This window comes from Salarias fasciatus, chromosome 10 (assembly GCF_902148845.1).
Source record: "Salarias fasciatus chromosome 10, fSalaFa1.1, whole genome shotgun sequence".
NCBI classification, from domain to species: Eukaryota; Metazoa; Chordata; class Actinopteri; order Blenniiformes; family Blenniidae; genus Salarias; species Salarias fasciatus.
The window spans coordinates 25,241,038-25,266,878 of NC_043754.1; the positions used below are offsets into that span (position 1 = coordinate 25,241,038).

At 45.6% G+C, this 25,841-nt stretch overlaps 1 protein-coding gene across 1 annotated transcript in view; it reads left to right on the top strand.

Moving 5' to 3' along the window:
- Positions 1 to 22,964: 22,964 nt before the first annotated feature.
- Positions 22,965 to 25,841, top strand: part of LOC115395873 (polypeptide N-acetylgalactosaminyltransferase 10-like) — a 46,707-nt gene continuing 43,830 nt past the window's right edge. The window contains exon 1 of the mRNA XM_030101542.1: positions 22,965 to 23,140. Coding sequence (XP_029957402.1) covers positions 22,982 to 23,140 — 159 coding nt within the window. The 5' untranslated portion in view covers positions 22,965 to 22,981. The remainder of the gene's footprint in view (positions 23,141 to 25,841) is intronic.

Below are 25,841 nucleotides of genomic sequence, written 5' to 3' on the forward strand. Positions count from 1 at the left end.
CCCAAAAACAAAGGTTCTTTTCCAAAGACCAGATTGGTATTTAGTTATTTACCTGACGGTTTCGGCAGCTGTCAGCTGTCTTCTTTTGTCACGTGATGTTGAACCTTTGTTTTTGGATTATAACTTGGAAGACCAATGAACCTTTTTGGACTAATGTCTCTTTGACTTCTTTGATCCAGAAAACGGTTGGTTTGATTACATGAAGTTCACATTTTGCTCCATGTTGAAGAAGTTCCAAAAGGAAACAGTAAAAGCTGAGACCACTATTTGGTTTTTTAACTAGTTTGTAGTATTTTTTTGATGCTTTTGATGCACTAGTCCCTCAAACTGAATCTGTTCATGAGGCCCAGTGAGTCCCATGGCTGTGTTACTGTGACACTTGAGCTTCACTGCTCTGGATCAATCTCACGACCGATTCCCTTCAGCTGAAGTTACATTAGACAGCTGGAGGAACGAGCTCCACATGTCAGTTACTCAACAACAAACACTTTATGATCCATGAAAAACGCCAACAAAATCAAACAGCTGAAACCAGGAGTTCACCTTTGTTTGAAACACGTCACACGCTGTCTTAATGTGAGTTACAGTGTGTTTACAAGGCAACGTGTTGAAAAAGAGGGAAGGAGCAGAAACCCTGTGTTTCTGTCGGATGTGATGTGAATGTTTCGTGCGATGAGATCACATACAAAGTCAATGTAATGACGCGATTGTTGCTCAGTTTTGAGCGGCGGGCGGTGGATGGCGAGCGATGACGCGGCGGGCGGTGAGTGTTTCCAGCGAAAATATCGCGCGCCCGTCGACTTGCACTGCCACTCGCCACGGCCCACTGCCCGACGCTTCATCGCTCGTCGCTCGAGTTGAAATAATTGAACTTTTCGAGTGAATTGGTGCCAGGACAGCCTATCAGCGTGGAGGTGTTCACAGACGTGTTGACGAAGGGCAGCAGGGCTCCGACCACCAAAACACTTGGCGTGATGCCAAGGCGAGGGGCGTGCGCGATTCCATTTGTTCATCGCTTCTGGTGGAAACCGGGCGTCAGCCTGAAGCTGGAACCGGCCGTCCGGGCGCAGCTCCTGCAGAAGACGGTGGAATTCACCGAGCTCAGACCGCCTCCACAGCGTGCATTCAGGAGCGATGCCAGCGCCTTGCCTGCAGCCGGCATGCCAAATACAGAGCAGCGATGTTGGTGGGCGGAGCCATCTCAATCTCAATCTTTATTTGTAAAAGCGCTTCTCATATTCATAAAAACAATGCAAAGTGCTGAACAGTAAAAACAGTCATGAAAACAAAAAAGAGCAAAAACCGCACCATCGATCAGTATAGAGAGAGAGAGAGAGAGAGAGAGAGAGAGAGAGAGAGAGAGAGAGAGAGAGAGAGCCGGGTGCACACAGGACTGTGGGACTAACCATCAGAAGAATCCTGCCCACTGCTGCTGTGCAGGAGACGGCGATGAGGAGGGCTGTCATGTTTCTGCAGGATGTTTTGTGTTGCATATTTGTACCAGCGATAAAACTCGTGCGCCTGGCATGGCGCGATTTTGTCGTGCGAATGAATTCACACACCAGCGATGACTCGCACTCGCTCGTCTAGCGGTGTCTAACGGTGTCATTGTCACGTGAATGCAGTCGCGTTAAACGCGTCCGGTGGAAACACGCTGAAACTGAAAAGACGTGGTTAGCACGCCAGGCCCTGAGCTGGAGCTGCTGCTGAGGGAACCTCAGGCTCGTGTTTGTGTGGACCGCTGTCGAATTGTTTTTGAATGTTGTTTAATTGAACCCTTTCAAGTGAAAATGAAAACCCTTCATTCCGTTCTGGGGCGCCGTTTACACGACTTTCTGAAAACGCTCAGGCTCCGTACAGAGCGGACGGTGGAAGTGCTGCTGGACGCCGCCGCCGTGGTGAAGAGTTCTGCTCATCAGCGAGGAGACGGACCCAAACAAACATGGCGGCCTGAGAGGCATGACTCCATGTTCCACCTTCATAGCTGAGATTCTCCTAATGGACAGCCAATAATGTCTCTACACACACGTGTGTGGTTTTATGACACAAAGAAGCAACGGCTCCACCTGGTGGCCCGCGGAATGTTTGTCTCAATGTAACTCGCTCTTACAAAACTCATGAATGAATGCTCCACACGCAGGAGGACGTTTCCTGGCTGCTTTTGAAGGCAGCATTAACAGTTTTACCATTTAATGAGCGAGCCTGCCTGCCTGGAGCGCGGCCAGGCTCCGCTAAAAGGATAAGCTAATGGGCGGATGGATTAGCGTCGCCCCGCTGCTGAAAGGCATTTGCCACATGTTGACACGGGGATTGATGTCACGATGATAACAAAGCAAAATTAAATGCACAAAACTCTCCGGACGGAGAAACAAGAACACGAGCTCGTTACAGATCGGCCAATGGGAGCCGCGGCTCCGCGGGAACCGGGGAAACGGAGCACTCAGCACTACGTTGTGTCCATCAGTGAAATTACACTTTTTACATGGCAGCCGCCACCAGCCAGAAAATAGCAGCCACTTAAACGCCGCAGTCTGATGACTCTGAAAAGGTATGTTTGTTCGATTCCGGCCTCTACCAGCCCACTCATACATCTCCCCATGATGGGCCAATTAAAGTAATGCTCCGCAGCGTTATGGCTGCCTTTTGCTACACTGCAAAATTAAACAATAAAACAAAAATCAGCTTTTTTTTCTTTTAATGCCTGACAAACAAATCTTTTTCTTGGCTCTGAACGGACCCAGCTCAGCCAGATCTGACGAACTGCCAGCGGATCAGTGTAAATGTAAATCTTCAAAGCCCCGAACTCACCAGCTTGTAACAGTTACAGTCCAGTATCCTGGCTGGAAAAACATGACAGATCAGCTGACGTCTGGATTTTAGAGCATCTTTCACAAACTGATACCACTGAATCTCCACTGGAGGGTCATCAGCTGGCCTGCATCAATACCAAATATAAACATCTTTTTCATACGACAACACCACAAAACAGTGAGGGGAGAACTGATGTTCACGGAACTCTGAATACTGCGCAGCTCGGTCCAAGATCTCCTGAAGAGAAAAGACGACGCAACGAATGTTTGGAGGTCAAATTCTCCTCTAACAGTATAAACAAAAGAAGAAAAATTGCAATGATTGTGTTTTTTTGTTTTTGTTTTGTTTTTTGTTTACGTGGATGTCCTTGTGCCAGTTGCCATAAAAATGAAAGCATACAGAAAAGCATCATGGGAACAGCAAAACATGTTGATGACAATAGATAGTCTCCATAGAAACAGCCGTCATGATGGCCTGCAGACACAAGGCCAGTGGCCTTTTAACGGCCGCTGTCCACGGCCGGGGAAATGAAATGAAACAGACAGGATCTGAACAAGTGCCGGAGCAGGGAGTCAAACATAAAGCCATAAACATGTAAAGCCACAAACATAAAATGTTGATTTTGGATTTTTTTTTTCTTCTGATTTTCGTCATAGTAAAATAAAAACACTGAAGTTTGAATTTAAAGGTTATTACGGCACCATTTCAAAATTCACACTCGTCCGTTAATTAAAATAAAAGCTGCCATTACTCATTACTCACCCAAAAACAACACATCTGGAGGAGTAGTGGCTGAATCTCAGCTGATACTGACAGCCATTCATCCATGGCAGTGGCCATTTTGAATGACATCATGAATCTCCCATGATTCTCGGTTCACCTCAGTAATTTTTCGAAGAAAAAATTCTGCATTTGTTATATTTTTCAGTTTGAACCGGGACATTTCCTGGTCACACGTATAAAGATCCTGCTTTTTGATGACTGTGGAGCGAGCGCCGCTGTTTCACCGGTCCGGCGCACTCAGGCTGAAACCGAAAGAAACAAAACATGTCTGACAGCCCGGTCCAGAATCCAGTCCACACGTTTCAGCTGCAGTCCTGTTCAGGAGCGTCACGCTTCACGGGCTCTAATGACCCTCCGTGGAAACATTCAGCTCACTCGGGCATTCAGACAATTAGCTGTGGCAGGAATGTTGAAAACCCAAAACACATCCATTAAATGAGGGGAAATCAATAAACATGATGCTACCTGAACGGCCCATTATCTTAATTGTTTGCTCAGAAGTCGCTGCAGCTCATGTTCATGCAGTCGATGCACAACATCGACACGCTGCATGGCTAATGCTGCATGTCACTGCAGATGTATGGCTGCCGCGCTAATGGCGGCGCGCCGGCCTAATGGCTGGATATTTATATATGCTAAAAACATTTATTTTCTTTACACCACACAGCGGTGTGTTCGCATGTGCTTGCTTACAATTGATTGGTTTAATTATCAGCTTGTTCCCGCTGCCTGCATGTGTTCAGGAGCTGCGGTCCTGTAACCCCCCCATAAGCTGAAAGTCTTGGTCCTAATTGGAAACATCTTCAGTTCACAGGGACACAGCTACTCTCCACTTTGCCAGCACTCACAGCTAATTTGCAGTAATTTCCATCTCTGCCCTGGCTTCATGTTTGCTCTGGCTCCGTGTCGACTTCCACTCCGTCCTCCAGAACAGAATGATCGGTGTGTGTTTGTGTGAAGCCCTTTTTCAAAACCTCCATATAAATATTTTCTTGAAAGGCTGTGTGCTCATGGCGTCTGAATCTGTTTTCATGCTGCTTTTGCCCTTTTGTGGGCTTTTTCTTTCAGTCCTCTGGTTTCCTGAATTTAGTAACCCATAGGGAATTTTTTTTTCTTAGTTTGAGTTTGAGTTTTGATGAATTACAGAATGATCCAGGGAAGTCATCCCCAATGCTAATGCTAAGCTAAGCTAGAGAACGAGTGAGAAGCAGCTTTTGTGAAGACGGCTCGTCCTGAAGCTACGATCGTCAATGCTTTAGCACTGTTAGCTGTAAACATGACAGCAGAGGAAACAGTAACTGAAACACGTTGTGGCTCCGCATCGGCGCAGCTGCCAGGAGAAACAGGAAGTGATACGAAACAGTTAGCACACATTATGAGAGCCGTACGGACTCCATAACAGCTACATTCATGTTTCAAACAAGGTGAAATAGAAAAGGTTTCCAACTGAACTGTGTTGCAGAAACACCCAAAATGCCACGGTAGCTTATTTCTGCTGACTATGATCTCTAAAGTCAGCATCACCTGGGTTTGTTTGCTATGAAAAAGCCAGCTGGACGGCTTGATTGAGTCTGAAGGAGAACACCTGTTGGCGAAGCGTCTGCCTGTCTGATTTCCTCTGGGAGAAGGCATCGACCCGTCTTCATGTCTAAACCTCAAACCACAACACTTCCATCTCCACTCACAGTTACATCAGCGTTGCCCTGAATACTCGGCCGTGGACTGATTAAATGGATTTCTTCCACAACTGGTTATACATTCCTCGGAGAAGCTGAATCTCAGTTTGAATTTCAGTAACTCTTGGACAGAATGTCCCAAAGTACATTAGCTGGACAGATTAATCCATTTATCCAGTCCTTACACTGGAAGATTCCCTGCTGGAGTTTATTATGAGAATCCGAATCAGCGGCAGGGACCCTCAGCGTCGGCCATAATGAAGCCCGCTCTCAGAGCCAGAGCAGTGATGAAGTGTTCCCTCGGAGTCGTGGTAGCGAACAGAGCCGGGCAGCGTTAAACATGGCGGTGTGTGTGTGTTTACAGCAGTAGCTGCAGCTTCCTTCTGCTCAGGTGCTGCCAGGCAGCCGTTTACCCGTCTCTCCGCCGCCAGCAGCCCAGCTGTCGGCCTGCGGATGGCGCCCGTCCGTCCAGCTGCCCGTCCTTCCTGTTCTCAGTCTCTTTTGTCTTTTGTGACTCTCCGAAGTGCCCCTCCGGAGTCCCTGGCCATTTCTAATGTGCTTTTCTTGCTGCAGCATTGCAGATTTGTGGATGATTGTTTGTTTCTTCCTTATCTCTGTTGCCTCCACAGTAAAGACGCCGGACGGCTCTACAGGCTCCAGGCGCCGCTGCGCTGCTGGTCTGCAGGTGGAAAACAGGATCTTGGCTCTCGGCAGGAAATCGTTGCCGTCTATTTTCCTCACGCCGAGCCCACGCCGTTTGTCTCTGAAATCATCACGATTGTGTTTGAAGAGACCTTTGAGTGGTTTCTTGTAACTGAGACGTGATAAAACAAACGAAGCGACTTCAGCTCTCGATGCAGCTCTGTTCCGGACGGCGCTTCCTGATCCAGATGCAGAATTGTTTATGAGCGGCTTCTGGGTGAATTATTTACGAGCAGCCTGTTCGCTGCTGGCATCTCGTCTGAATCCAGATACACCATGTAGGAAAACCTCAAAATAAACTCTGCAGCTGCACAGTCCTCTCAGTTGATAATGATCTGGAAGAGAGAGGAAGGCGTCAGGTTAAAGGTGTTTAAACATGAGGGGATGTGATAAGCGGACCGATCACACCAGGCAGCCTTGATCCTCCTCGTCTTTTGCTTCCGGTCAATAAGATGCTGCTCTTTCAGGGGAGTGAAAATGGCAGATGTGTGACAAAAACGTGAAAGAGTGAAGTTTTACTGGACGAGTCAGAGGTGGCTCAACCTTATGAGGAGTTCAAATCTGAAACATGGATTCTGATGTGGCGCAGGCTCCTACTGTCTAGGACGCTTTGGATCTTGTTGAAGACCAGAACAAGAACTTTCTGGGATTAGAGGAAAGCTTCTTTTTAACAGATGGATTAAAGAAGAATGAGGAAATGATTGAAATTCTAAAAACAAAAACAGTGAACCTCAGAGACAGAGCGCAGGGGGAGTCTCTACTGAAAATCATCCTTTTCATTCTGGGAAGGAAAGCTGTGGTTCTAAAACTGGAATATTTGCAGATGGTTATTGAAAAGAGGTATAAATCATTTCAGAAACAGCTGCCTGCTCTGAACTGAGTGGACTGAACTGTGCTTGACGGTGACGAGGGCCCGGCTGCTTTAACGTCAGTGACTCCTCCTCCTCCACCGGGGACTGAGGAGCCTGAGGACATGGCCAACGGGCGCCGCACCGTTTATACCATGTTTCAAGTTAAAGAGCCTCGTTTGGAGTCTTCCTTTCAGAAGTTTCATGTTTACAGGACAGTGCCTCGATAACGACGTGGTGAACATGCAGGTCACGGATTTGTAGCGTTTCTTGGATTGTGTAGTTTTGAACTGAACACCGTTCTCGTGTGAACAAACCTCCAAACACCTCGAAAGTTTCATGTTTCTACTGGAAAACCCTGTGTCCGTCCTCTCTGCATGCTGACCCTCCTTCACTCACCGCTTCCCCCTCAGCAGCTCAGGTACTTTGATCCGTCTCTCCGCCTCCCTGCCGCTGTTTGTCCATCGCCGTCTCCTCTGTACTGATCGTCCTCTGCTAGCTAAACATCCTCATTTCCTCACACTCCAAACACTCTTCCCTCTCGCTCCCTCTCTCTCGCTCCCTCTCTCTCTCTCTCTTCACTCACACATCCACACCACCCACTTATCCTTTTATTTCCCAACTTATTTTCTCTCCGCTGCTGCCTTAATACTTTCAGCTTCTAAACAAACGGCGGCCTTAATGAGTTTGGCAGATGGCGCAGCCACTTTATCTACATAAGGACTGCGAATTTCCCTAAGATGACGCGATGAAGGGAGTTATAACAGATTACGACGAGTTGACCTTCAAAGACAAAGAGTTCCATGGATGAAGCGGCGCAAAGACGCTCCTGAACGTTTCCCACCGAGTAGAAAATGCAGCTTTTACTGATAAAGGTGGAATATGCCTCTGCACCCTGCCAGGCGCCCTCCTGTCATCATTCAGACTGGACTGACGGGACCTCGGTCACCATGACCAAGTTCAGTTTCCCTCCAGGACCGGGACTGCCCAGCCCTGCTCCAGATGCTCACCCGGTCAACACGGTCGAAAAACAAGCCTCTCATGCTGCCTGGTGTCTGTAGAGTAGCTGGGATCCGATCCAGCACCGAAGCAGGAAACAGAAACTGAACGGAGAAGCTTTCACTCAGCAGCAATCAGTCCATGTAAATACCGACCAGTTCTGAAGCAGGAGAAGAGACATTCTATTAGGCATACGGAGAAATCAGTGTTCTATTGAGCGTCGCGTGGTGGGAGGGAGGAAACGGCAGCCTGGTGACTCCTGGAGTCAAACCCAGAGACATGAGATTAATAAGATGCTTCTCTTCCTCCAGTCCGCCCACAAATCCCCCGCCATCGTCGTAATTGAAAAGACATCCCGGATGCTCGGAGTCAGAGAGAATGGAGTGTGTTCAGCCCCGCTTTCCATCTATTATTCATTGGAGTCAAATAATGCAGGACCTGGTCCAGCGAGACGCCGTCCACGGGGCCAAACGCTGGGACAGCACTTTCTGGTTTTTCCCCTAAAGACATCTGTGAAGCAAATCTAAAGCAAATCCAGAAAAATAATGAAATCCGCTTTATTTCCAGTCCCTTTACTGTATTTTCAGGACTTGGGCAGACAGACACAGCAAAATGCAACAGCCGATTCCACCACAGCGATGCACATAATCTGAAATGTGTGCAGAACATTTCAGACATTTCAGACGTTAAGAGAAACTCACAATAATGTTGGCTTCTAATATCTAAATTAAGTTTTTAACCCGAGATCTGCAACCTTTCTGATCAAAAGAGCCCCCCCCCCCCCCCAAATTTAAAGTAACTTATGTAGTTTCACCCTCGAAAGAAAAACTGTGTTAATAAAGTTTTATAACGGCAAATTAGAATTGAAATCTTTTTTTGATATTTTGTTCAATTAAACCATTTAAGCTCTTTCACTGTTTTCTTTTCCCCCTTTCTTTAAAGAAGCAGTATTAAAAATTTCAATCATTTTTGGGCTCTTTATTTTAACCATTTAATTTAAGCTGCTTTAGGCATTTGGTCCCTTTGCACATATAAAAAAAAAAATTCAGTGTTTGCAACAATTTCAGCTGTCTGACTTTTTAAAAACAGTTTCTCACCTTTTTTAATTGATTTTTTAAGCTAAAATAAATAAAAAGGTGAAATAGCTTTATAATTTATTTCAACTATTTATCATTCGTAAATAACATCAAGATATTATAAATGTATTTCTTTAGATGAAAAAGATCCAGAGAGCCACAAGAGGCTGCAGACGTCAAATAATTCAGTTTTGTTCATCCATTTCTTCATAAATCTCAGTCTGAGACACTCAAACATGCCGATCTGTGGCTTTACTCAGTTAAGAGACTGCAGTGATTCACTGTAAGATGAAAAGTTCAGGGTTTCACAGCTTTTCCAGAGATGGAGCAGAAAAGACGAGTTGAGTTGAAACTGAAACGTTAGTAAAGATGAGTGACTTCCTGACTGAAGCTTGTCCTCTTGTTGACATGTTGGCTGCTCCTCTAGTCAAAAGCATATTTATTCACAGAGATATGTGATGTTCGGCTTATTTTACTGAAACATAGGATCACAGACAGTCGACTGTGGTTAGTTTTTAATTACAGACACACTTTTTTAAAAAATTATCCAGGAAATGTAGAAGGAATCACTTGTGTTCAGAGTTAATGTTAAAATGAAACGCTGAAAACAGAATGTGTTGTTTATACGTTGAAAGCTGCTCTGAGGATGATGTGAAGCATTTCAACAGGAAGCCTCAAAACTTCATAATAGATGTGTTTTTTTTTCTGGTGACAACTTTTAATTGGCAATTTGGTCATTTGGAAATATTTTAGCAGTAATGAGCTCTGGCTCGATTAAAAAACAGTAAATGCTGTTGTTTTCGCGCTGCGGTTTTAATTGTGCCGAGTTGCTGTGGGCCAAACTTTCCAACCAGACAATAAACTCACGGTAGAAAAACACTTCCCCATTAAAGGCAAGCGGACGGAAACGCCCTGGCTGTGTCGCCATGGAAACATTTTGAAAAGGCCTCTCAAGGTGGAACTTTTTGAAAGTGCCTTGACTCTGTGGAAACAGTGATCTGCTTCACCTTCAGACCAGGACTTTGTTATTCCGTGCACACGAGCGTCTCGGCACTACTGGGGAATAAGGGAGCACCATCAAACCTTCACCCCGGATTGAAAAAGGTCAAGTAGAGTCTTCCTCCCACTGAGGATCTGCAATATTTAATGGATGGTATGTAATAGATTTGCTCAGGATGGTTCTCACGTTGTCACTCTCTCAGGCAGAGTCATGAGATCCTCCATCAAACCTCCAGCAGGCTTTGATTTACAAAGGAGCCGCTCAGCTGGCTCCAGCTGTCAGCGCCGTGGATGCAACATCTGGGCCGGAGAACAGGGAGCCTTTCAATAACATGCAAATCCTCAGCGGGCCTCTGAAAACTGACAGCAGCGAGCGTTCAGCTTCAGCCAGAAACAAACAGTGAATGCACGAAAAATAGGAGGAAAAAAGAGACTTTTTCACTGATTTTTAACGTCACTTATTTAAATCACAACATACTGCTGGAAAGCTTGTTTATTTCCTTTATAGAGCTTTTATAATGCTACCATGATGTTAAAGAATGTGTATTTGTAGGACGAGCAGGACGGCTGACTACGTGACTTTAAATAGAAACCGTGTTCTCGCCCTTCCTGGACGGTGTCTCCTTCCAGCTGGGGTCCTCCACCAGAGTCCTGGGAGCTGGAGGGTTCTGCAGGATCTACCAGAGTCCTGGGAGCTGGAGGGTTCTGCAGGATCTACCAGAGTCCTGGGAGCTGGAGGGTTCTGCAGGATCTACCAGAGTCCTGGGACCTGGAGGTTGCAGCAGGATCTTAGCTGTTCCTAGCACTGCGCTCTTCTGGTCCTTCTTTCTGATGTTCCTGCTGTTGGAACAGATCATTTCAGCAGACTAATCTAACAGTTTCCATCATGGCTTTTTGTTTAAATTCTTCAATCTATCAAACAATTGATATTGTTGGAAAATGAATCCAACCTCCTGTGTTCACACTCGGTATTATTGGGGGATTCATTCAGGAAACTCGGCATCACCCAGCTGCAGGAGACGCAGCGGACAGCGGACTCAATAAACTGCTGAGACATCTAATTTAAGTGTCACACTCGCCACCTCGAGCTGGAGGTAAAAGTACCTCAGATAGATTAGTTTGAAATAAAATGTGTAATAAATGTCTGTTTAAACCTGGTTCTGTGAAGCTGCAGGAAGTCCTAGAGGGCCGGACCACAAACAGCACAATGCCGTCTGGACTGGACCGGTCCAGGACCACCCAAACAGCCTCTCAATCCAAACTTTAAAGGAATACTCCGAAGATTTTGGAGCCACGCCCTATCCCTGTCATTTACAAAGTGAGATAAGCTCATAAATACCTTTTTTGTGTCTGTGCATCCAGTGTCTGTCTCCCAGCTGTTAGCATCGTAGTTAGCTTAGCTCAGCTGCTGGCGGTGAAGAGGAAACAGAGCCAGACTGAGAAAGTTGTCAAAATCCTCCTTCCAGTGGTCCAGGGGACGGCGTATTAGCACGTGAAGTAAATCCGAATGGTTATAAAACATTTTAAAAGACGAGTTTTCTTTTCAATCAGTTAAAATAATGTTTGATCCACACAGACCTGCTCATACGCAGTGTCGCCGTGGAAGGATATACCGGAGCACAGCAGTAGAAGCCATAGACTCAGCCGCTGTGCTCCGGTATATCCTTCCGCGGAGCACTATGCTTGTGCAGATCTGTGTGTATCAAAACATTATTTTAACAGATCAAAAAGATAACACATCTTTTAAAATGTTTTATAACCATTCGGATTTACTTCACTTGCTGATACGCCGTCCCCTGGACTGCACTCCACTGGAAGGAGGATTTTGTCCACTTTCTCAGTCTGGCTTTGTTTCCTCTTCACCTCCAGCAGCTAAGCTAACTACGATGCTAACAGCTGGGATCTAGCCACTGGATGCACAGACACAAAAAAGGTATTCATGAGCTTATCTCACTTTGTAAATGATCGGGATAGGGCGTGGGCCCAAAATCTTCGGAGTATTCCTTTAAAGTGTGTCTCTGTTGTGGTGTAGAGACCTTAACATAAAGCCAGTTTTAATGATACTTTATGCTGCAAAATTCAGCAAAATGTTAAAAAGAAAAAAAAAAAATTCTCCTACAAAGGGGGATAATAGTTAAGAGGAAAATTAACAAATACGGTACAAACAGAAACAGATTCTGTTTCGTTCTGTGAGGTACGACTCTGGATCAGCTTGGCCTTTTAAAATGTGATACATCAGTGTTTCTCTAACTTTTTAAACCAAGTACCACCTCAGACAAAATTAGGCTTTCCACCATTACGACCAAAGTAAAAAAAAAAAACAAAAAAAACAAAACAAAAACTCTTTTCAAATGGAAACAACACACACAGGAAGCAGGTATATTTCTAATAGTCTTGGTCTTTATGTTTTTGTTTAATTCTGTCAGCCACAGTTAGTAAAGGCAGAACACTAGAACTGTCACACAACGGGCAGCTCTCCCTCTCACTTACATCCTCACTCTCTCTCCCTCTCTCTCTCTCTCTCACACGCGCACTCATGCATGCGTTTGTTGCTAACGCTAGCAGATGCCGGTGGCGCTTCGGCTGCGCTGCTTAATCAGCCTCCTGATAGCCTCGTGTTCGCTTCAGTGTCGTCAGCTTCAGTTTCAGCAGGGCTGCTGGTTCTATTCTCCTCCTGTTCTGCACTTCTTTTCCTCATAGCTCCTGTTTGGAGCCACATTTGTAGAGTTTTCGGACCTCTCGTTTCACCTCTGCGCGCTCATGACGGTGAAGCTAAGCTAGTTTAATCGTCGATGACTACTACGTGACTGAACGTGAGCACATCGCAGTCCAACACGTTATATTAGAAGAGAAAAACTGAATGTGAATTACAGTTGATTTGACGTGTTTTAATTTGAAATTATTATATATTTTGGTGGTATTATTTGTTTCTGAAAGTTTTGACTTTTAACTAATTTTCAACGAATAAATACATTTCCGTGATTCCCCCGCGTACCACTAGAGGGAGCTCACGTACCACCAGTGGTACGCGTACCACAGTTTGAGAATGGAGGTGATATATGAATAAGCCTGAATAATATGACACCGGTGTGTCCACATCGCATCAATTAAACCATCTTTTCCAGCGGTGACACACTTTTTCCATCGTGTCTTCTTTCTCCCTCAGAAGGAAGTGGTCTTTGTTCAAAGCTGCAGCTCCTCTCAAATGTCACTGCGCAGATGGCGGCACTGAAGCGGGAAACTTCGCTTAATATGCACACACACAAATGTATATGGATGGACACACACGCCTGTTTCACCACAATGGAGAACGCCTGTATACACACACTCACTCACTTCAAAAGGCACACACATGAAAGCATTGTGGGAAAACGCCTCCACTGATGCTATCTGTCCGAGATGGGGCGACTCCGGCGTCTGTCGGATGAAATCCACAACCTCATCTCGGCCTGGTGCACATGAAAGAAGCGGCAATAAAGCGGCGATCTGTAAACCGGTCTTTGTCAATCAGCACGGAAAGGATCGCTTTCACCGGTCGTTCACGAAGAAAAGCCTCGAGGGAAATAAAGGCCGGCAGAAGGAGACGCAAAGGGGGAATTTTCCTCTTTCAGAAATTCATTTTGACGGTATCTCGCTCAGCCTGAATTGTGCTTCATTTCTACACATTGTGGAAGAATCCGAAGCTGCAGCAGTGATCATATCAACCCAGCAAAAAGGAAGATTTATCCCGTTTCAAGTGAAAACGCGTCGTTTGGAGAAGGAACGTCTGTTTACACAGCAACTGCTGAAACAATGGAGATGGTGTAGTTACCAGGCCAGGCCACTAGGGGCGCTGTTGCTGTTGCTCTCTTCATCTGTTGCACAGATGAAGAGCAGATTGTTTCCATAAAGTGGTTTTTCTGTCGTTTCCACAGAAAGCTCTGTCTCTGGAGCTGCTTTCAGAGAGTTGTGTTTTCAGTCATGTTTGAATCAAAATACTCACATTTTCAATTCAATCCCTGGAACCGATACTGACGTTATGGTGTGAAATTTGACAAGTCAGAGCTAATTCATGTCAGTTAACAGTTAAATTACGGTGTGAAGGTTTGCATTCAAAAGTCCACCCAGTTTAAATCATTTAAATCAAACCACTGGAATTCAGAATAAAATCCCATTATTGCTCGAAATGCAGCTCAACCAAGGGTCAATCTTCAGAAGCAAACAAGGATTCACGACGTGCTCTATCTATTTCTATTTGAGTCTACAAATGCAGAATAATCCCAGACGGGACATCAGTCCACCTCAGGACACAGACTCAGCTTCAAACGGTCTTTTCACCATAAAAGACGCATTCAGCTCTAATCCTGCATTGTTTCAGTAAAGTCACATTCTATCTTACTCTCATTTTAGACCAAATCATTTCTCTCTTCAGCCATTTTCCCCTCCGACTGCTGACTTTTCCAGCTTTCCTTTGTGTGTTGGTGATATAATATAAATTCCTTTCAAAGTAAAAGCTTAAGCTGAGTAGTTTTGGTGCTGACTCTCCTATTTTTAAAACATTAATTAAACATGTCAAATCTTTTAAAATCAAAGGGTTTTTGATCCCAGTGAGCAGAAACACTTCAGAAGGCTCTACAGGACTGAACCCTTCTGTTCAGTTACCTTCAGGCATAAATCCAGCCCGCCGTTCTAAACGAGGGCCTCATGAACCGGACTCCTCACCTCACACTCCCGATTCATTACCCAGCGCACGGGGAAGATTTGTCTCCAGCCAGTCAGCAATCAGCTTATTGATAATACAGTAGATTATTGGACTTGATGAACGAGCTCCCGCCGTGCGGCGTGTCTCCGGCCGGTTTGGCCAATAGCTCAGCGGCATCGACAGGCCGCGCGACGGCCGCCGTCACTGTCCGCCAACACTGTATCAATGCCTCTGAATGGGAGTGGGCAGAAATCAAGTAATTGCTAATAAATTAGACTGCGAGATGGTTCAGTTTTGGCCCCATCCATTAAGCGGAGCAGCCGATGTGTCAGAGCGAACCAGGCAGGCCTCGAGGGGCATTGATCTGCTGGGGGGGGGGGGGGGGGGGGGGGGGCACCGCGATGCTGCCATGAAGGCTAGCTAGCCAGCATTAGCTTCAGAGCCAGGCGGTCAGGAGGAGCCTTTGAAGACATGCAAAATGCAACAACTGGAGAAGTTTATAGGACATATTTTTTTCCAGAAGGTTTCTTTAATACTGGATTTATTTGAGAGTCACAATTGTTTTTTTCTTTTTATGGAAATAGGAATATTTTCCGCTTCTATTATTCTGCACTACAACAAAGCAAACATTTAATCTCAAACGTAAAGCCTGTTAAGGCACTATTTTACTGATCCGGGCCACTCAGTGATGAGGTGTTCAAGTGAAATGTGTTGTCTCTCAATAGGAAGGTGCAGGTTCGATACCCCAGCTGTCTGCATGTCGTAGTGTCCTTGAGCAATGCTGAAGATCATCAGCAGCTTGTTTGTGACCTTCAGGAGCGTTGAGGCAGATTTTCCTCCTTCTTTGACGGCCGCCAAACACCTGCGATTGGGGTTTTATTTCCGGCCGACAGGAGGGAACACAGGAAGCGGCTTCACACTGAGACATGGACAGAGCAGCTCAGACGGACAGATGGACGCTGGAGAAGGCTGTCCTCTTCCACCGCTGTCCCCCCTTCACCCAAACCTCTGATGGAGGAGGACAGGGAGGAGCGGCGGCTTGTGACTGGTGTGAAGTCAGACTGTATTTAATCTGTCATATTGATTAAAGGCCTCTTTGTTTTGTTCTTATTTTGTAATTCTGTCAGTAACTAAAACATTCTGCAGGATCCATCAGCAGACGGCCCATACCTCTGTCAGTTGGTTTTAGACCGAGGCTGTTTGTTCACATCAAATCCACGGTGGAAATGAGACTTTCTGGAAACACTAGAAATGCAGACGCTGTTTTCAGTAGGTATTTTCCCACAACATGTCAGTTTCAAATTTCCATCTCTTCGAGATTTCAGAGTGTTTATGGATTGTAATCATCATAGGTGCTTTTCTTTTCTTTCTTTGCATTGTTGATTTTAGCTTTCTGCGTTTCACAAAACACGACGCCCAAAACACAACTTTCCTGAAACGCTGCCAGTGTGTACACACTCCACCTTGTTCACAGTGGAGAATCTGTCCCCACAGGTGTGACTACGGTCGGCCCAGAGCCTTCATGTGTTCATCTCCCTGGTTTGAGGGTGAACTTCCTGGCTCCTGTAAGGCCAGCGGCCGCATGGAGCCGGACCAGGGACCAGGGAGGCTCCTGGAGGCAGCAAGAGGAGACATCAACTGGAGGGAGACGTCGCTCCAGACCGACGGGAGGTGAGGTGGAGAGGTGACTGACAGCGATTGGGCCGCCGTTGCATCAGCGCCGCGCTATTGTGAAGCTGTAATTCAGCACGCTGTAAATAACCAGCCTCTCCAGAGAGCCAGATTCAAGCTGATGTTTATTTAAGGCTGAAGCATGCAGAACGCTCGCTGCAGCGCTGGATATTCACTGTCACAGTGTAGCCTGCCAACAACACCAGAACCAAACACGACTGCTGGGAACATCTAAAAGATTCTGAATGACGCTATCCTCATCGTTTTCAAAACGTTGCTGTGTGAATGTGGAACTTTCCTGAAGTGGCGGGTTTTCGCCCGTGGTGTGAACGAGGCCTGAATCCTCACATGGTGCAGATTCAGCCACCAGGTGAGGTGCTCCTGTCGGGCCCGGCGTGGCTTCTGCTGCCTGACTCGGTTCCTCTCAGTCTGCCCGCATGGCGCACGGCGGTAATTTCTCCAGTGAATTACCGCTTCTTGACCTTTGGTGGCATTAAGAAAGGGTGCTTTCACACATAGATTGTGTATGAAGTGTTCCATCAGCCTTTTTATCACCAATAGAAAGAAAGCAAAGGCAGCAAAGGGGCTTCATTACGACTGTGTGTGTGTGTGTGTGCGTGTAGTCAAAAAGGCAATATTCATGGCTGAATAGGCTCTCCTTTTTAAGTTCCTTTCCCTTGAATGTGCCGGTTATTAACGGTGATGCAGTTGCAGTCGTGTCACTTCCAGTCCTGATGAATAACTGGAGAAAACACACGTCCATCGCTTTCAGTGGAATAAAGAAAGACCTGCTCTGGATGGAGATTCCACCACTTCAGAAATGTTTTTAATGAAGTTTAATGGAATCAGAGGCAAACAGAAGCTTAAAGCGGCTCAATCGATCACTGATACTGATGACTTCTGCTTCACAGGTCACAAATGAAAAGTCAAGTGAATCTTGAGAGAAAAGTTGTAGAATTAGGTTTCGTTCCAGACAAAGTGTGTCTCATTTAATAGCCATCGATCATATCTTTCTCAGGATTTCTTCCTTCGTGTTCAGTCTGTGTAAAGATGTCATTTACTGTAATAATGTCAGAAGAATCCATCAAGAGCTGCATGAAAACAAACCAGGAAGACGGTCCATTTAACTTTACTTCCATCGACTGATCACCTTAGTTAATAAAAACTACATTTAAAAAAAATTCTATTTCCTGGAAGAATTAGAAAACGTGTTATTCACTGTAATCAACTGTGATTAAACATGGGTTTTTGAAAGCAGATGTGAGTGAACTGCTGAGACTCACCCCGGCTGCCTGAGATCCAAAGTTTCAGGGAAAGAAGTAGCGACGTGCGAAAACATCCTGCAGAGTAACTCTGCATTTGAACGTGAGCACGATTCAGCACTGTGAAATTTTCACCGCTTTTATCTCAAAGCCTGGATTTGCATAAACTGATCAAAACTCCCAATACAGTCCGTTTTGATCTTTTCTTTCACAGACGAATGGCCGCAGTCGCTGCTTTCTTAATTCACTCTCTTATCTCCTCACCTTCTCCGCCGTGCAGATCTGAAATTAAAAGGCCTCCGGCGTTTGATGCAGAGTTCACTCCAACGACCCGGACTGAAAATAAAACAAGCCATTTCCTCAAAATCAGTCAAAGTCAAGTCCAAGTGCTGCTACACAAAAGATGCTAACGAACAGAACAGCTCAGAACACTCCCTCTTATCAGTTGGGTTTCTATGAACTGGGAAGAAATTCAAACAAACAACATGTCTGTCATGCAGCTAACACACGTTTGCTAAAGTCCTGATAAGCAGTTCTCCACATCTGTGAGTGGATCAGCAGTAAGGAGGGAATCCAGGGAGAGCACCACCTTCTGTCTCACATCAGTTACTACATTGAGCGTTTTGGGATCAACTGAGAAACAGAAGTCAGTCTCCAAAAGTTGTGATGACCACTGCCGTCAAATTTAGACGTTTCCCGCCTTTTGCTGGTTTTGTTGTCTGATTCCATTTCCTCTGCGTTCCGCTGAACGGAGAGGTCCTGCCAGTGTCTGGAGCATGCTTCGTTTTTGCCTCATCTGTCTTTCAAACGGTGTTTTCACTGTAAACAGACGGCGAGCTAACCGCGAGCGCCGGTACTTTCTCCAGCCTCAGAGTTCATGGCGGTCCTCCGTTGTTCCTGCGCTGATTCACGAAGCGGTCCGACTCTGGGCTCCGTTCGGCGCCGTTCCCAGCAGTCAGATGAGCGGCGGGGAAGCCATCTTGGCCAGTCAGCAGCCTCATCAGCTCCCCACAGACGGCGAGCGCCGAAGTCATTTCATCGGAGAGGCGGCGAGCGGAGGAGAGAGGGCGCCTCCCTTCATCCTCCCCAGGTAGGACCGCGGTTTCTCGCTCACAGGAAGCTGCGGCACTTTTCGCTGAAGCTGCTGGAGCAGAAATAATTGCCCACATTTATCTGCTCCTGTCTCCACCAGAGCGGTGCCAGCGGTAATGCTCGGCTAATCACAGTTCAGCTCTGCTCAAAGCGGCATCGGCACAAAGGAGACGGGAGAAGAAGAAGGAGAAGAAGAAGGAGAGGTTGGCACGAGGCTGAAAGAGCGATATTCATTAAAGGCAGCGATGTGTTTGGTCCTCGCAGAGCGGATTGTTCACATCATGTTGCTGTTTGATGAGGCCTGTTGAGTCGGACGCCTTCAGACAGCTGTTCAGACGTTGCGTTTTCTCCTCCTTTCCCTGAGATCATCAAGTGCTTCGAGAGTTCAGCATCTTCACGAGAAAACGTGGTAAATAGATGTTCCCTCCAGGTTTTGCTACAGACATGAACCACAGATGTCTTTCAGCCTTCGACCTTTTGACCTTATTCAGGGGAGGTTTGTTGGAGCAGTGGTTAGAACTGGGGACATCCAGAATCTGGCTGTCTTTCCACCATAAAGAAATGTGAAACTCTTTTATCCAGTTTATCAAAAAATTATTTAGTCAGAACATGGGGAACATGTTGGAAAGGCTATACATTTAGGAGGATGGTCATTTTGATCAGACTGACTCGTCCTGCTAAAGACAGAGGTGATAAAGACCAGAGACCTTTTCTAACACTCTCTAATAAAGACAAGAAGTTCTGTTCAGCATGTCAGGTGAATAAAAACCCAGAGATATTGAAAACCAGTCTCTGCCCATTTAAAAAGTGCAACTGAGTGAGGAACCTCTTTAGCCCGCAGGGGAAGAGGCAACAACTCGCTTTTTCGACAGCTAAGCTTGTGACTTAACTATCGAAAAAGAGTATCCAGAAGCACGGGAGCAAATTGGAGATACTTTATGGGTAGCTCCATGTCTCGAGATAGCTCCAGATCTTTCCTCTGAGCTCCTCCCGAGTGGAAAAGGAGGAGATAATATGTTATTTGAAGGAACTGAAGCCGATGGAGACGACTGTAAGAGCTGAGTGCCCAGAATAAAGTCGTCTCCAAGGCCACATCTGTCCAGTACTCCATAAAGAATGCTCCACTCGACACGGTTTAAAGCTGTCTTCGTATTGAGGCGTACGCTGGTCTCTGGTCCTGAACTGTGAGGCGAATAGATGATATAAAGAAGACGTCCAGAGTGGCGATCGGAGTGTCCTCCTGCCATAAAGCCGGTCCGATCCAAAGAGATGATTTGAGGCAGCACATGTTGTAGTCGCAGTGGAAGGACCTTAGAATGAATTTTAAAATCTGCATTTAAAAGTGAAATAGGCCTATTAGAGGGTCTTTATTTGTTATTTTTTTCAGAAATAAAGAGATGGTGGCGTCTGACAAAGTTCTGGGAAGCCGACGGTTCAAGAAAGCTTCATTCTACATTTCCTTCAAAACTGGTCTTGTGGGAAGCCGTCTCTGGACCCGCTGACTTTTAATGGCTCCTTCCACCTCAGTCAGAGTGATAATTCCTCCCAGACCTCTGGCTGAGTCTCTGTCTGTCTCTGGGATTCGTATGTTTAGAGCTGGAGGTAAAGAAGTCTGAATAAAACTCTACAAGTGCCTCATTTATTTCTTTGGGGTCTGACACAAAATACATATATTTTTAATCAACTACAGAGAAAAAACCTCACATTTTGAAGTTGTTTTCTCCCGTTTCCATGGAGACAGACTCAGACTGTTGCGGACTCCCAATGCAGTGAAAGTTTCCCGATTTCACTGGAAGACATGTCAGTGTTGCCAAAGCCTCGAGTCTTGCTACTTCAGCTCTTTTTTTAAACATTTTTCCCGTTCCTGGGTGCTCAGAGAGCGAGCAGCTCGCTCCTCTTTCCGGATGCCTCCGTCTGCACCGGGCGGAGTTGTGACAATTCAATCTGTTCTGTGTCTTCCTGCATGAATTATGGATGAACCCTGCAACCTCTGGATGTGCTGGGGATCTGGGCGCCCCGGCCCCTCCCGCTCGTGTCACGGCTTCAGGCAGGATTTGAAAGAGGCTGGTGGGGAAAGACGTAGGTAATTTGGAGAGCATCAAAGCAGAGGAAAAGCCGGTATTATTATCCCCTGACGGCGGACCACTGATTGACTCTTCCTTGCTGAAAGCCATTAGTGGAGCGCATTCAGAGAGGCCCGGGCCGTGACTTCCCTGATAAGCAATTACCCAGGCGTCACTCTGTCCCGATGAACCGAGCTGTGAAATCTGCTCCTGCAGGTCAGATAAACAGCACAGCCACCAAAAAATGCAGACATTTGCAAAAAACGAGCGTGAGACCGGTGGATGTATGACACATTCTCATTTTCAGTGTGTGTAAGTATGATTACAGAGGCCTTGTTTAATTTAAACTCTGAATAGATTCAACAGTAAATAGGCACCATTATGTGAATTCAGTCAATGGAGTGCGAAAGCTCATTTGCGAATATGATCTTTATCTCCAATCAGCGCAGAATGACAATTTTATTAGCACTGAAGTGTGCGATAAACGGTCGGGATGCGAGGAAATGCAGGAAAAACATTATTCCAGTGTTTTTGCAGAAGTGGATCTTGTTTCAGACGACTGTTAGCTAAATTTTGAGTGCAGTTATCGCTCTCAGACAATTAAATGTGTATATTTTAAACTGTGCACCCGAGCACCCTGCTGCAGCCACTATTTCCATCGTCTGCCGGAGCAACTCCAGGAAAAACAAAATCAGGAGCGATCGGAGGGAGAGAAGGAGGGCTGCCAGGAACTTTAACAGGATTGTCCACATGGAAACGTTACGTAAGAGCAATCTGAGTGTTTTGGCTTCCTGAGACGAACAGAAGGAGGGCGCTGATCCAAAGAGCCTCCAGGATTCATGAAGAGGAATCTTGGAATTATGGGAAAAACAGTGTTTGAATGCCCTCTCTGGATGAGCTGTCGATCTCAGAGCAACACACTGACCTGAGGTGCTGAATTACTCCTGAAAATCCATCCAGAAAGTTCATCATTTTAAGAAACATCAAGCACTGAAGGGCTTAAGACTCGAAACTGGTTTTAACTGAATCCATTATTTCAACAGGGCTCTTTAAACATGATGCAACTAATCATTGGCTCCACTTCTGTAGTGAAAACTGCAGAAAGCTCGATGGAGGAGGATCAGACATGCACAGGAAACAGGAAACAGAGCCTTTCACAATAAAAGTAGTACATGCGCCTGTGACACGTGTGCACGATGAAAAACTTAGTGTCTGTCAGTCTGGAAACATTTTTTTTTTTATCATTAACATGCAGTGCAGCAAACAACAACAACAACAACAACAACAACAACAAACCTCATCTTGATTCCATGAGGCAGTGAAGAGGCTTGAGCTCCATGTTTTGTGATTTTTTTTTTTGATGAACACCTTTATAGATTCCTCGGCTCTTGTTGGTGCTGCACATGAGTGAGTACAGATCTACAGACTGCCTTTGTACTTCCTGAGTACTGGTACAAGTACTTAATAAACGCAGTTAATTCAAACTCCATATACTAACGACGTGTGAAGGCAGTGCAATGCTGTGCACCACCTCCACACAGCCTCTGCATCAGCGCTACGTCACCGCCAGCAGCCTGGCCTGAAGTATACCACTGTGTCTACAGTGTGACACAGAGCTGAATCAAAACGATCAGGTATGCTCTGATCATATTCCATCAGTATTTTTACATTCTTCTTTTCAGGCCAGCAGGTTTTTAACGTCCACGTTGGACAAAGACGGAGTCACGCTGACGGAACAGGCCAGATATGTTGAAATTTATTGAGATTTATTTAAGAAGTAGCGTTGAAATGAGGGCAGTTCTGCTGAAGAAGGAGAAACGTGAGCTGTGATGAAATCTTTGTGGCAGCTGGATTTTGGACATCAGCGAAGAAATAAGTTTAGAGGAGTTTGTGGTTGTTCTGGGTGGGGAGTGGAATTACGATCTGTTAAAAAGAGGAACAAAGCAGTTGACCCACCAGTGGTGGGATTTTTCCCATCTTTACAAAGAAGAAAAAAAATAATTTCTATTAATATTTATTTATTTATTTCAAATTTTGACCTTTCTCTGTTATATGAATATTCCTGGATGACGATGACGGATGGGAAATTCCTCCTCAATTATTTCGATGATTTCCTATTTACTCATCTGATTGCAAAACCTGCAGAAAGCGCGCGACGTGCAGTTCCTGGGATTTTATTCTGAAGCGCCGGAGCGGAAGCTCCTGCTGCCGGCCGGAGCGGGAGCGGCTTGACGGCAGCGGGGTTAAAGTTGCGCGCGCTCCGGAGGCGCGCAGAGTCGCTGCTCCCGCCGTCGCTGCGCTCGCCGTGCTCCGCAGACATGAGGCGGAAGGAGAAGAGGCTGCTGCAGGTCGCCGGGCTGCTCGTCGCGGCTCTGCTCTTCCTGCCGAACGTGGGGCTGTGGTCCCTGTACCGGGACCGGGTCTTCGACAACTCTCCGGACGCGGTGGAGGGTCCGGGCGGATCGCCGGCGGTACAGGTGAGGACACGCACGATTCTCCACGTGTCGAGCTTTTACTCTCCAGATGCTGTCAGAGGAAGACGTTCCCATCGGCCACCTCGTCTTGTTTTAATTTGTCATGATTTGATAGTGATCAGGAGCTTTGATAACCTTTGCGTAAAAAGCGCAGAGTCACAAATGTGATTCCACTGGTGGTGAAGAATTCAGGAGAAGCAGCTTTAGATTTTACTTTCATGTGTTAAGAGGATCTTTTTTCTCTAGATTTGTTATTTTCCTTTAATTTCCTTGAATGTGTTGAACTCCATGCCGCTGAGGCTGGTGAGCCAGAGCTTCAGCACCATGGACAGCGCTCTCCCTGCGCATTTCAACATGAACTCTCCATTCTGAACCTTCCACTTCCCCTGAAGTTCTCTGGAGCCTCCAAACCTTTGTTTCTGTATAGATGGACTGTTGAACAGGGCGATGGATGGATGACACGGCTTTTGAACTCTTACCAAAACTCTAGCTTGTTCTCCGTTTTTGAAATAGGAAATACGAATGCACAGTTTTTGGAAAAAGCAAAAATCAAGGTGACAACTCCTAAAGCACGTAAAATAACTTTAACTTTTGAAGAGTGTGATTTTAGGAAAGATCCACTGCAGAGATGCTGAACAGATGATTTTGGAACAAAACCTCTGAAAGATATAGATTAAAAAAAAAAAAACAGAAAAGAAAAAAATGTAAACATGTTTATTTAAAATGCATTTGGTGTACCGTAATTCTGTAATTCTGCAAAGAATTCATCAACATCTAGAGAACCTTTTCATTTCTGTTTGAAGAGCTGCTGCTCATACGGTTCTCACAGTGCCGAGCCTTCCATGGGGAGGATTCCTGCTGTTTGTTGGCGTCTTGGTGATTAATGTTGTGATATATTGGAAACAATTTTTTAGAACGTCATCAAAAATTGAAATGCACCAGATCTAAAACCCACAACAGGATGAACTCATCCATACTGCAGCACCTCTGTGTTACTAAACACCCAGTTAGCCTTTCTGATTGTGACTTTATGCTCCTGCCAAAGCACAGCTGGATGGAGGCAGTCTGAAGAAACCGCCACTTGATGCTGAAATGCTTTTCTTGTGGAGTCCTGATTGCTGCACATGACTCCCCGTCCTCCATCAGCTGTAAATCCACAGCCTCTAAAGGTCTCAGTCTCTCGCTTCTCGCTGCCTGTTTTCTCTGTCATGTCGCGTTGATGAAAGCAGTAAATCCTCACACTGTTAGCGTTTCTTCTCGCTTTTGAAATCAATCATTTATGAAAGGCTGGGTGAAGTAATTTTCCTCAACTCGAAGCTTATAATGAAATAAAAAAACACCCTGCTATAGTCAATAAGTGGAATCAATCTTTGTAAATTAGTATGTGTGCGGCATGTTTTGCAGTGTCTGCTTATCGCCATAAAATGCTGTGATTACGCCACTTATCTGTCTGTGTGTGTGTGTAAAAACGCAGCCACACACTGAGCACAGTTATCATTTAAAGCATGATATATTAGTTTTTCCACTTGATTCAGACGTAAAGTATTTAGAGAAGCATGTTTGTGTTTCCTTGAGGCATTAAATGAGATTGAACCCACCACTGGAAGAAGTTGAGCGTTTGTTTGAGCCGCGTGCAGCGCTGCTGCTCAGCTTCAGCGCCGGCTTCACACATGCACCGCTCCAGACATCAGGATGTAAACTGCATCGTGCGAAACACTTTTAAACGAAATTCAGCTTTTTTCTTCACTTCCTTTTTTTTTTTTTTCTGCAGCACATTTTTAAAATGTGGGCATCAGCTTGAATCCAGCTGTGAATCCAGCTGTGCGTCTGCACTCTGCAGACATGACTATATTTCATATTTGACGTCTGCACAGGCATTTACAGCTCTCACTTGCACATGTTCAAACACTTTCTTTCTTTACTTAAAACACATTCTGGAATTCTGAACCACAAAACGTTTGTTTTTCTCTTCAAATGGACCTGAAAGAGATTTAAAGCTGCCTCAGACAGTGTTCATGTAAAGGTCACGCTCCAGCGAGCAGCATTAACGGCTGATGTTTTCCTATTCAGCCAAGCCGTGATTCATCCCCGTCATGACTTTCCTCTTATTGACGCCGGCATCGATCCCTCACTCCCATTCCCACTGTCTCACCGCCGCAGATGAGAGGAGTGATTAGAATTGATCATCTGCAGTCTCACTGACTTACGCCTCCTTTTTTTTTCACTTTACAGACAAATGTTGAGCCGTTTCTCAGCTATTTTTGGTTTCTTCTGCTGTTTTAGAGCCTTTTTACACAGCAGCAGTGTTTCAGTGGAGTTTGGTTTACAGCACTTCAGTGAAGACGGAATTGGAGCATTTTGGTAAAAGTTGTGTTTTCAAGCGACTCCGAGCACCGTTGTTGTGTGAACGAACCCCAAAACGCAACATATTCACCTGATAATGTTGTGTAAAGTTTTGCTGCAGTCATGAAGAACAGCACGGACGTGTTTCAGGCTCATTCAGAGGCGTCCTGGTGGTGCAGTGGTTCGCTGTGCGCCTCACAGCAGCAGCAGTTTACTTGAAGCACCCGGTATAACACATTGTAAGTACATTTATAAAGCATTATAATGTCATTATAGCAGGTGTAACTATAGTTATAAACACTCATAGATGATCACAATACCAGGACCTAACCCTAACCCTGTGCTGTATAGTGGGTTATAA